This window comes from Bidens hawaiensis, unplaced genomic scaffold (genome assembly GCF_021521415.1).
Source record: "Bidens hawaiensis isolate Kalapana, Puna unplaced genomic scaffold, B.hawaiensis_p1.1 tig00028894_1, whole genome shotgun sequence".
Lineage (NCBI taxonomy): Eukaryota > Viridiplantae > Streptophyta > Magnoliopsida > Asterales > Asteraceae > Bidens > Bidens hawaiensis.
In genome coordinates this window covers 267,044-280,058 of record NW_027494749.1, presented here as the reverse complement: position 1 = coordinate 280,058, position 13,015 = coordinate 267,044, and the positions used below count along the sequence as shown (strand labels likewise).

Here is a 13,015-nt window from a genome sequence, read left to right as displayed (position 1 = left end):
TGCACGACATATGAGTCTCCATGCAGATAATAATTCAGATAATAAATAAACTTTAAAACTATAGTTTTGGTTTTAAACACTTTTTAGTGTTTGGGTGCGTGTTTTTACGCTTTTATTATTTACATTAATGATTTTGGGAACCCCCCCCCCCATGTTACGCTTCCGCTACTTAACTAAACTTTGATAGTATTTTCCGTTTACATGCAACATTTGGTTTTCAAACTCGTTTTGAGGTTCGTTTGGTGTGACTAATGATTGCGATCCTAGTATGTGGCGCGCCTTGCGATAAAACCCGCACGTGGAAATTGATGGTGTGATAGCAGCCATGGCAGAAATCTGAGCCTTAAACTGATTTCTTTTCATTTATGTTTTCATTACCATTTTGACTTTCAAATGTTCTTGGTGCCTTCTTCAAAACACAACGTAACGCATGGGTACTAAATTCTAGTTATTCTAATTAATCAAATAGTGACTAAAAATGAATTGTAATTATAAGATCTAAACTATGATTAACAAATAACTTTACATGCAAACAATGTGTTGCGAGAAGATTCAAGAACAAACCCTAAATTTTAATTAGAAAGACGAATGAAAGAGACTCTTCCAATCCAAACTAATCCTGCTTTTTCGCTAGTTCCTACCCAGCCGCCTAACTAACGTCTACTGAGTTCAACAACACTACATGATACTTTTGTTTAGCCTTGACCATGTTGTAAATACGTTTGATATGCATTAGTCTCAACTTATAACCTTAGAGCATTCATAGCCTATTCCCTTTCCATATCCATGTAGTTACGCTAAAAATCACTACATTTTATTTCTCGATGTTTATCATTATTTTTTCTATCTCCTTCATTCACAAACACTTTCAGGATATACTAAAAAATTATATGATGTGAACTGTGTAACCACAAATTTAACTTTCTCACATAGCATCATTGGCGGATCCAGCATACAAACGGGTGGTTCCCCCGGAACCACCCGAGTTTCGAAATAATAGTGTACGGATATATAGAAGACGCGTAGGAACCACCTTATAAATTAAGAGGGAACCACCTAAAAAAAATTCCTGGATCCGCCACTGTATAGCATTTTCTCTCATTACTTACAAACCACTTTAAAAATACCATATAATTTACAAACTCACTCACATAATTATATAGCAAAGGCTGAGAATGCTCTAACATGTTTAAATTTATACGTAAGCGATTATTTAGCTACATGTTTATTTGACTATTCAAATATAAAAAAAAAGGACGACTTTGCTGTTGCAAACCATATGGGAGTTCTTTAAGATGAGCATAAACCGATAAATGACAAGTGTTAGAAGAAATTAAGAAGTCGATATTTGAACGCGATAAACATGGTTTTTTCTTTGAATGTTTAGTCAAACAAGAACACCACACATCATGTTAAATTGTTATTTAATTCAAACAAAATAACTAAAATACGATTGTATTAGAGGACATCAGCCGTCTTTTTACCCCGTAATTACACTTTTTTTTTATCCAAGTATAAAACTATATAACATTCTATGAACGCGATGCAACAACCGTTTAATACATGAATTAGTTTTCTGTTAGGTGAGCCATTATAATCCATTTATGTAACATGTGTGCATAGACTGTTTTCAAGATTTCGGATGCCTCAATTGATTACCAAAACGTGGACACGCATATATAAAAAGGATTTTCTTATAGATCACTACGTCTTCAACTCTCGGAATGTGTAAGAAATATTAGTCTAAAACCTTTGATTATTGATAATCTAATAGTTAAGATTGTTTATATAAATTAGGTTTTATATAAAAAACATAAAGTTATTTTTTTTATAAACACTTCAGTTTTTCTCGTTTAAACAAGAAGAAAGGGAGAAAACCCAGGGTAACATTGTATTGTAGTGGGTCTGCAAGGTTTGATGCATTTAAGAAAAGCGTGGGTGATATGGAAGAACTCGAGATATCAAAGTAAGTATTAAACATTAAAAATAAACCATGTTCAATGCTTCAAAGCATCAGTCAAACACTCAAACAAAAGGAGCCCACATCATATGAATTTAAGATTAAGATATTGGTAGATAAAAGGACATGAAACATTAGACTTTGTTTATATAAATTTTATAATAATGTTTTTCAGAAGATAAACTAAACATATAGTATCGATCACCCGTCATCTAAGTCGACCTCGATGAGCTTTAGCGCAATTGATATTGGAAGGAAAGTGTAGATTTGGGCAGGAACCGCAAAGTCTTTAGTTCAAATCCAATCGTAATCGGGTTTTACTGCAGCGACCTTCGGGCAACAAGTTTTCCCTGGAATAGGAAATTGTGGGTTTGGACTACCAACGTTGTTTTCGATCATAGGCATATAAGATTATCTTTGGCCATTGAGTTACCACGATTAGCTAAACTTTATTCATTGATCGTTTAAAGAAAAAGATAAATCAACCTTCACCGATGCATTGAAACCATATAATAAAAACAAAAGGTTAAAGTTGATACCATTGCACCAAGTGACGATAACAAAAACAAAAAAACATCAAACTCATTTCGTTAGAATATACCACTGAGAGTAACTTTTAAAATATCAAAAGAAAAAAAATTCCCAACAACAAAATGAATTTATGAAACTATTAGTATCAGGGGAAAGGGGTGCTACTCACATGTATTCTAAGATTTACCACACATGTCACATCATTAAAAAAAACATGTAATGGCATAAAGAAAACTAACAAGGTTAAAATCGGTTAAGTTTGGAATTGCCAAAAGATATTAGGGGAATTTACCTATTCCCTTTTTAAGTTCCCTTAGACTCCATGATGTGACTATTACAAGGGATCGACATGGGGTGATGTGGAAGACCTTTGAAGCCCCAAATACCACCCGGACCTTCATGGAGGAGGCTTCATGGGATTACCAGGGCGGTAAGGGAAATGAGGTGGGACCATTGTGCTTTTCACTCTCTCTCTCTCTCCCTCTCTCTCACTCTCTCTCTCTCATACACACTCAGTATGATATGATATGAAATGAATACATAATAGACACATATGTGAATTTGGTTTACAAATATGAACTAACAATGAACACTTGTAACGTGTTATACCTCAAAATGTATAAAAGTGTTAAAAGGGGTTATGAAAACTCACTTGACAAAGCGATCAATAAAAGATAAGAATAACACTTAAGCGGGTTCGGTTCTACAAGCGATCCAAAAAATTATAAAATATTTCTAGGTTCAATGATATGAAACAAGAAAAATACAAAACGAACAAGAGAATAAGAGTTCAGTTCGTCGTTTGGAGTTTTAAAGAGGATTTTTAGACAAATATCTATTTCACTATTATTAGTTTACTTTTTGATTGAAATGGTTATATTATTTGTTTTTAGTTTTCAGTTACAATAGTTATTAGTCATGTTAATTCGGTTTGACTTGTTCCAATAAAAGTGAAACGGGCCTAAAATAGTTTAAGCGAGTGGTTCAGCTTTGGTCGGACACAATCTTGACAAAATGTCAAGTTTGGTTCCAACATGTTAGTTTTATGGTTTTCAAAGTTATAAAGATGAAAGAAATATGTTATACATGTTAAAATTAAAATGTTAAAAAGTTTCAAACTTGACTGAAACTACAACATAAGCGAACTGGGTTTGTTTTTTGATGAACTAAACCTTTGTCAAATTGATTTCAACAGGGCATTAGATTCTAAACGATGGAATATAACATAACATGAAATGCCATGCCCTATGAATGAATCAAGAACAAATAAGAAACTTGAATGCAAAAGTATCAAAATAACAAGCAAGAGCAAGTGAGATTCGTAAATTGAGTTGTAGCAAGGTTGGAAGAAGTGAACAGAACACTATTTAAAGGGAAACTTGTAAGGCCCCGGACCCGGTAGCCCTACTTTCACGTCGGATTTACTCATAAACGCAGTTTTAAATATCAGAGTTAATTAAAACATTCGCGGAATATAAAAGCTTTCATAGAACATTTCATAACAAAACACGTCTTGTCTTAAAACATCATTTTGTCTTTCAAATTAACGAAACATTAAACTTAAACGTCTTGAGTCTTCCGATGCCAGCTCTTATTCGGTGCCACGTGTCTCCTCAAGCGAGCTGCCTCATCCTACTCACCTGCGTGCATACTAAAAGTCAGCTACGCTGAGTGAGTTCTAGTTAATCTCATAATCATACAATACCTTCTTACATTTCATACTTAACCTCTTAACTTTCTTTCATACACACATAATTGCATATACTTTCATTCTTACCTTCATACTTTCTTTACATACAAAATCATACGTTTTAAAGAGCCTTTCGCCCTATAACCTCACAGATATTATAAGGGTCTGGTCCCTAACATCACATATATTATAAGGGTCTGGTCCCTAACATCACAGATATTATAAGGGGTCTGGTCCATAACATCACAGATATTATTAGGGTCTGGTCCATAACATCACAGATATTATAAGGGTCTGGTCCCTAACATCACAGATATTATAAGGGTCTGGTCCCTCTTTCCTCGAATATTAGTAGGGTTCGGTTCCCTAGTTCTCGAATATTAGTAGGGTTCGATTCCCTCTTCGTTACCATACAACCATACATCATACCTCGAGTATTATTAGGGCTCGGTACCCTCTTACCTCGAATATTAGTAGGGTTCGGTTCCCTAGTTCTCGAATATTAGTAGGGTTCGATTCCCTCTTCGTTACCATACAACCGTACATCATACCTCGAGTATTATTAGGGCCCGGTACCCTCTTCGTAACCATACAACCATCCTTTCCTTCTTTTATTAACTTTATCACATTTATACACATAAGCATACATATCATACTTACCTTATACTTAGCGTTACAACCTGACAGTACGTGCAATATCCGAAGATCGTTCACGTACCGTCAAGCCATCATTCATACATATCACATTATTCAAATAAGGCATACACTTATCTCTTAGGATAAGCGTATTAACAAACATATCGAGTATGCACACAGCCCCGAAAACATAACACATAAATGGGGCTAGAAACTCACCTGAACTCTGCTTCTTCCTCCGATAGTTGTAAATCCCTTCTTTAACTGAGCTCGGCTGACTGTATAAGTTACACGTATCAATACTCGCCTGATCTAATCTGGTGGCCTAGTATTAGCTTACTTTTACTTATCGTTTATAATTTATTTTCTAATCGAAACTTGACTCTAGGCGAAGTTGTCATCAGGCGAACTTAGCTTTTAGGCGAAGTTGTCATCAGGCGAACTTAGCTTTTAGGCGAAGTTGTCATCAGGCGAACTTAGCTTTGCAGGCGAAGTTCATCAGGCGAACTTAGCTTGCAGGCGAAGTTGTCGGCTGCAGCTACTGTTCGTCATTAATCATCTTCGTTTCTTAACCAAATAACTCGATTTAGGTATCCACGGAATCGTCTGACCAGCGCCTACAAACCCCAACCATCAAATCGGCCTAACATCGATGTTTAAGGGGTGCGATTTAGGCATATAGGTTATAGGTTCTTTTATCAATCAATTAACCCATCAAATCTTAACCATTTTCAGTAAGTTTAGCTTTGTAGGATTCGTTTTTACCATACAAACACCGATCTATCATTTCTATACTAATCCAAACCTAAACGAACATGTTATCGATATAAACGTACCGTAAATGAGTCGAACTACGAACACGAGCTGGTCTTGTTGCTTTGGTTCGTCACGATGATCTAGCACCAACGAGCTCGGGTCCTTGCTTTGGATCTTGGTTCGGGTTGTGTGTTTTGGGGTGTGTAGAGATTAGGATGGATAAATGGATGGAATGGAAAGGATTGGGGTTTAAGGGGGTATTTATACTCCCTTAAGCCCATGGACCGAAGGCCCATATTTCCTTTTGGTCCATATCTAATCCCATCTAATTATCCTACTAAGTCTTCATATTTTGCTATTATTATTATCGTTCTACTAACTCGTTTATTTCATCCGACAAAATAATATATTAAATATTACTTTAGAAATTTCGTGATGTTACAAAACTGTAACAAGGATGTTTTAATTCATTGAACTTGGTTACAGGTGATTAAGAGGTTTGAAAATAATTAATTAATCATAATATATAAAGTGTAAAATAGAAATCATGGGCAAGGATGATTAATATCATCATAAAATGTTCACACAAAACATCCATCGATTAAGATGGCTTTGAATTTGACTAATTGCATGACTTGAATAAAAAAAAAAACATAATTAAGGTTTGTAACATGAAATGGAACTTATCAAAGAGAAATAAAAGTATAAAATTTTATAAGAAAAATAAAGGTATAAAAATGCATAAAATAGAACTAATGATCGAGTTTGTAACAATGCAAACATAAATGTAAAATAACAAAAATAACATGAATAATTAACTTTTATTAATGAACGAATGTTCGAATTATATATAATTTTTTTAAACGGGTTGGATTTTGTATTTGAAAATTGACGAATGTCACAATGTCAGGGGTGGATACGTATACAAATTTTCATTAACTGAAAAATTTTCGGACAACAGGTAAACTTACTCTATGTATAAAAATTTCAAACAAAAACGATTAAATTTACACTGAAACAAAGTATTTTTGAGCATTTTTGAGTTAAATTTGAAACGTGTTGCGTTGCAAAGCATTTTTGAGCGTTGAACATAAGGGTACAAAACGTACTTAACTCAATTATAAGACAAAATGTGAGAAAAAAAACGTATGGACGGTAGTTATACATAATTTATTATTTTATAATAATAATACAATTAACTGGTATGTCCCACCGGTTATTATATGGTCCAAAGTTTGACTGAGGTGTCACTTCAATCGAGGCCCCTCTTCGTTGAATATCAAGATACTACTTGTTCCCTTGTGTTAATTTACCATGTTACCCTTTCTCATTTTTGAGTTTTCGTCCTTTCTTCTCATCTTTGTAATGACGAATTTACCCTTTAACAACCACTTTTTAACAAGGCATTTTAACAACCATCCTCTTAAAAAAAAGTTCATTTTATACTATTAGAGTGTGTTTGATATGATATGGGAATCTTAAAATAAAACCATGAATATAAATAACACTTGATAATATCAGGTATCTATATCATGGTCCATGGTTGTATTGTCTAAATATTTATAATTTGCTGAAACCTTTTTTAGTGCCAGGATAAAAAAGACGGGGTGATGATTAACCTTTAATTTTCATGAATCTTTTTATTTTAATTTCAATTTGTTTTAGTGATAGTTTCTTCAAACACATCTATAAAAGCTAACGAGTCAAACCATAAGAAAAGAAAAGGTTAACGTATAAAGAATGAACAATCAAACCGTTAAACTCGTCAAAATAAACGTGATTACAGCATTCAATAAAAAAATTAAGAAAAAAAAAGGTTAGAATTGAAGTTAGTTAATAAATGTGACATGATTAAACGGTCATTAATCCAACAAATGATGCATAATTGCAAGAAAAAAATATGATTAAAACCATATAGTGACAACATGTTTCACCTTTATCTTAAAGTGATACATACAAGTCTTTTAATATTGATACATATGGGATGAAGGAATAAATACAATTACTAATTTATATGTTTATTTTAAGCATTTTATTATAAAATTAAATAAGGATGGCATTATTTTTTCCCAACCGCCATGATGTCGTAAGTCTTATCTGTCGACACGAGCAACTACCACTGTCCTCACTGCCAACCTCATGAAATTGTTAAATTTTATGTCACTATTTAATTAAACTGATCTTTACTCGCTATTCACCTTCCTAGATAAAGAATTAATTCAACCTCAAACTCGACTTACTAGCCTTTCAAAATGGATTAACACAAAATCCAAAACTATAAAATCAAGTTGAAACAAACCCTAGGTTCAAGTGGTTAGACGTAACCAATTCTAATAATAACGATCAAAAGGATAGTCAAAGAATGTGGGACCACAGACATAAAGGAGATACATTTAAGTTGATTGGTGTACTGATTTTGATAATGGTCAAAAGGATAGTCGAAGGTGGGACCACAACCACAAAGAGATACATTCAAGTTGATTGGGGTAACTGATTATACTGATAACAACAAAAAAGATAGTCAAAGAAGGTGTGACTACGACCACAAAGGAGATTATCTTCGTAACGGAAGACAAACAGTTATTTTTCTATTCTTTCTTAGTTTACCAATAATATTTTCTTCTATTACATTAAATGATTACTATGTTAGCAATGTGAACAACCAAATTTGTCACAAATACTAAGCTTTGAAAACAGTATATAAACCTCATTGATCAAGAAACTGATATCACACCAACGCAAAACAAATGCCATCCTATCTACCTATCCTTTTCAACTGAAGGGCAAAACTGTCAAATTCCATAAACAAGAATATTTCTCTTTAGTTTACCAGTACTGAGTACCAAGGGCAAAACAGTCTTTTCACATGAGTAAATCCATTTATGTTGTATACAAAGTGATCACAATAATGACATCTTTCCTTTGATTGGTTTGACTACTGAGACTCTCTCTCTCTCTCTCACACACATACACATAGGCATTTGCTTTGCAAGTGCACAGTACTCCAACTCTTGAATCTTTCCCTGTCTTCAAAGATTTCTACCCACCCCCTTCTCTTTCTAATATTATTATTTCTAGGGTTTGTTCTTCACAAATCTCACAAATTATCAACAGATTTTTCAAATATTGCAAAAAGATTTGTGGGTTTTCTTCATTTTTTTGTGTAAGACCATAAAGTTTAAGAATTTGGAACAATCAACAGGAAAAATATCATCTTTTTACCAGGTTAGTTTTTGTTCATCGTATCTTTTGGATCTTGATTTATGAATCTCTTATAAAAAAAATTGTTTTTTTTAGTTTATTATTGTTATTATCTATTTGTTATTGTATAGTTGAAATGGGTATTTTTGAATCTGGGAATATGATAAAAAAAATTCAACTTTTCCATCTCATGGATTGGATTTCTGCACCAATTACAGTTTCTGGTTTGTGATTTTGATTATGTGCTTGATTTTTGAAAAGTAAATTTATTATTATTTTTAATTATTTTATTTTTTATTTAGGTTTGATTTCATGTAGTGATTGTTAGGCATGTTTGGGAAATAATTGTTTTTTTTATTTTTCAAACTTCACTTAATCTTGAAAAGTATTGCACTTTTTTCTGCCTAGGGTTCTTGATATTTCATTTGAAGGGTAATTTGGTAACTTCACATTGTTATGAACCCATTTGAAACTTGTTATCTTGATTCTTGAATCACAGGGATCAATTTTCAAATTCAAAAGTATGCATTTAACAAGATTTGTTATATTTGCCAAGAAAGCAGTCAAACTTTGACTGTGTGAAATCTAAATCTTGTGATATTTTCTATCAGAAATGGATGTTTAGTGCCTTCTTTTTGGGTCTTGGATTGTTGTAATTTAATGAGTTGGTCAGTTTTTTTGTCTATGGAAGCAATTCGTATCGAATTTTGATGTTGCAACATAACTTGTTTGACCGTTAAATAGTCAAATTTAGACTTTCAAAATATGGTATTTGAACACGGAAATTGTCGTTGCCGTTATTCTGGGATTATATAGCTTAATACAGTATTTGGTTTTTAGTTTGCAATAAGAAGTGGTTAATCACTTAATTTTAAAGTTAAATTTCATTTGACCACAAAAAAGTCAAAATTAGCTGTTGAGTTCATATTTTGTGATACATTTGTTTCTGATTTCAATCTGCAGTTTAAACTTTAAAGACAATGGGGTGTTTAACAGTACTAAAAGGAAAAAAGAAAAAGTCAAACCCGAGCATTCATGTTAAACGGGTCAACCCGCAAGACCCAATACCAACCACATTACCCGAACCAGTAACTCAAACCCGAGCTCTTCAATCCGCCCCACCAAGCTTCCAAACCCGTGTCAAACCGGTTCAACCGAGCCAGTCAACCATCATGAGCCGCATGCGTGCATTATCTGCCCCGTCAACATTAGATGCAGCCGAGCAAGACACCCTCTCAACCGAATACGAAGGTAGTGTCGGCGGCGGCGGCGGTGGGGTGCCACCAGTCCCACAACCGCTACCGCTTCCGGCACCACACACCGCCAATTTGAAAACATTGGGAAGCTTTAAAGTTGGAAGCGGGAGCGGGCCGCTAATTAACGTTTCAGGTCCTCTGCCGTTGCCACCAACGGGAAACCACTTGCCGCTAACGGTTCCGGCATCCGGAACGCTTAAAAATTTCTCGTTTGAAGAACTTGCGGCAGCGTGTCATAACTTTTCGCCTCAGAGATGCGTGTCGGAAGGTCTTTCGTCTGTTATGTATAAAGCTTCGTTCGGGGAAGATGTTAATAAGAATCTTCAAGCGACCGTTACGAGTCTTCATCCTTCGTCTCAGGTAATTATTATTTATACAGAACTAGTTTTAAGTAGAGAACTTCTAAGCACTTGTACGCAATGCTGACCATATATATATATGTGTGTGTGTGTGTATATTATGGAAAAAAACAAATAAACGTTGATTGTGCGGTTACATAACTGCGTGACGTATCACAATTGAGGGGTGTTTGGATATGGTATATGGAATTGATTATATGATTATGACGACTTGAAGTCATAATAATAAGTTTTTAATGTTTAGATCAACACATTGTGTAAAGGAAATACGAGTCATTACTTATTCACTTCCTTTTTTAGGTTTTAACGTATTTCGTTAGACTTAATATCCCGTTTTAAAAATAATTTATCTTTTTTTCTTTTTACGAAAATGTATCATTTTTTCGACAATTTATCTTTAAATTTATTAAATAGTTTGATCTTTGAGTTTACCAAACACTTAAAACATATAATTATCTTATTACCAAATTCAAAACATTTGGACACTAAATATCACATAATCAAGATCAAAACACACAATTATAGGATTAACTGATACTCATATTTCGAGTTTCAATGATATTCAGGGTTTGAAGGAATTCATTAGTGAAGTGAACACACTAGCATCACTACAACACCCATACCTTTGTAGACTAATCGGGTTTCACGCACGTGAGGGGTCTGATAAACGAATGTTGGTTTATGAGAGGCTTTTTCATGGAAGTTTGGACCGTCTTTTGTATGGGAGAACCGATGGCCCGCCTATTGATTGGAATGCTAGAATGAAAGTGGCACTTTGTGCGGCTCAAGGACTCACGTTTTTGCACGAGGAAGGACCGTTTCAGGTACTCACCGTCTTTGACTTTTTTTGTTATCATAATGTAGCATTATTAATGTTTTGCTAATTGAGTTTGTTTTTGCAGGCAATGTTTCATGAATTCTCGACTGCTAATATACAAATCGATAAAGATTTTAGTGCGAAGCTTTCGGGATATGGTTGCATGACTCACATTCCCGAGACCGATATTCCAGAAAGTTCACCTGTAAGTTATTCAGATTTTTATACTTATTTTTTTTAATAATTACTGGGTTAAAAGTGATTACTAATTTATGGTATTTAAAACGGGTTCGGGTAATGCGTTGGTTTTTGGTACAGTTGGGTATGCCGACTCAAAACACGTCCGTTATTTATTTTGTAAATAATTAGTGGGTTAAATATTAATACAAATATATAATTTCTCTAATAATTTATAATTTTATAAGGGATAACGTATAAGGTCCCCAAACGGGTCGTGCTCGTGGGTTGGTGGGTTTAACAAACCCATAAATCTGAAACGAAGCTGTCAAAACGTGCCAGACACGTGAACAACACAACACGAATATTCACAAGTTGACATGAGCATGAGTGTTTAACCCGTTATCTTTATTTTTTTTATAATTAATTTGTTTATTAATTGTGTAAAGTCTAAACATACAAACTTACAAGAAAGAAATACAAATGTTAATAAAACAACTTTGTTAATAAAACATCAATTTGTTTTTTAATTATAAATAATTTTTGTCAAATGCGATTACTGATATATAGTTTCAGTAATGATATAATATATTAATTATTAAATACTTATTTTCAGGCAATGGCGAATCTTTCGGTCGAGACACTCGAAAGGGGATTATTAACCCCTAAAAGCAACGTATGGAGTTTCGGCATTGTCCTTTTAGAACTTCTGACGGGTAGAAAAAACCTTGACAGCCGACACCCGAAAGAGGAAAGAAACTTAATAAAATGGAGCCGGCCTTTTTTAGCCGATGACAGTCGCCTGTCGCTAATAATGGACCCGCAACTTAAAGGGCGGTTTGCTGCGCGAGCTGCCCGAGCAATGGCAGACATTGCCCAAAGATGCCTTCAAAAAGACCCGTCCGAACGACCGACAATGCGAACTATAGTCGAACATCTCAAAATAATACAAGAAATGAAGTTCTCGTGTCGGTTCCCGTTACAAGAACCAGGCACAATCAGCCGAAAACACATGGCGAAGTCGTTAAGTTTGAACGGGATTATTTACCCCGCCCCGAGGTTGAGTTACTCGCCACCGCCGCCGCCACGTTTGCCGGTATTGCCGCCTTCTTTGCCACCGCGGAATTGTGCCGCTAACCTTGCGATGGATGGCGGTGTGGACCGACCAGAGAGCCGGAGGTCCTCAGCGTCGGCTCGACGGTCGAGTGTAGAAGGGTTTTGAATGTTAATACAAAGATTATTATTGTTGGTTCCTGGAAGATGTGATGTTTTGTTCAACGTAGGGAAGTTGAATTTGTTTTTTGTTTTGTTTTGTTTTGTTTTGTTTGTAGATATAAAAGTGTTTTTGGACATATGATGCCAAAAGTTTATTATTATTTATATATTAGAATCAGTTTTCTTGTACCCTTAAAACACGTTAACTAACTTCACTTTCAAAATTCTTTCAAGACCCGTTAACAGTTACGAGCTTAAATGCGCTTTGATTCAGTTGTTTACATAAAGAGGTCGGATACGATTTGTATTTATATCCGTGCTTCGTGGTGGTACCATTAAATCGAACAAAGAAATACACGTAAAAACGTAAAGTCCATATACAAAAAATTTCAAGCATATTCATGTTCATTCAAGACA

At 34.4% G+C, this 13,015-nt stretch overlaps 1 protein-coding gene across 1 annotated transcript; it reads left to right on the top strand.

Moving 5' to 3' along the window:
* The first annotated feature begins 8,181 nt into the window (after positions 1–8,181).
* Positions 8,182–12,615, top strand: LOC143577899 (putative serine/threonine-protein kinase PBL11). Its single transcript, XM_077061618.1, has 5 exons — positions 8,182–8,798; positions 9,738–10,390; positions 10,956–11,213; positions 11,292–11,411; positions 12,000–12,615. The coding sequence occupies exons 2-5, from the start codon at positions 9,755–9,757 to the stop codon at positions 12,603–12,605; spliced, it is 1,620 nt and encodes a 539-aa protein (XP_076917733.1). The 5' UTR covers positions 8,182–8,798; positions 9,738–9,754; the 3' UTR covers positions 12,606–12,615.
* Positions 12,616–13,015: the final 400 nt, after the last annotated feature.

Excerpts from the sequence above, each read along its gene's own strand:
- LOC143577899 (XM_077061618.1), top strand. The coding sequence starts at position 9,755 with ATGGGGTGTTTAACAGTACTAAAAGGAAAAAAGAAAAAGTCAAACCCG. Across the intron at positions 11,214-11,291 it reads ACGAGGAAGGACCGTTTCAG|GCAATGTTTCATGAATTCTC; the intron begins GTACTCACCGTC and ends TTGTTTTTGCAG. Across the intron at positions 11,412-11,999 it reads ATATTCCAGAAAGTTCACCT|GCAATGGCGAATCTTTCGGT; the intron begins GTAAGTTATTCA and ends ACTTATTTTCAG.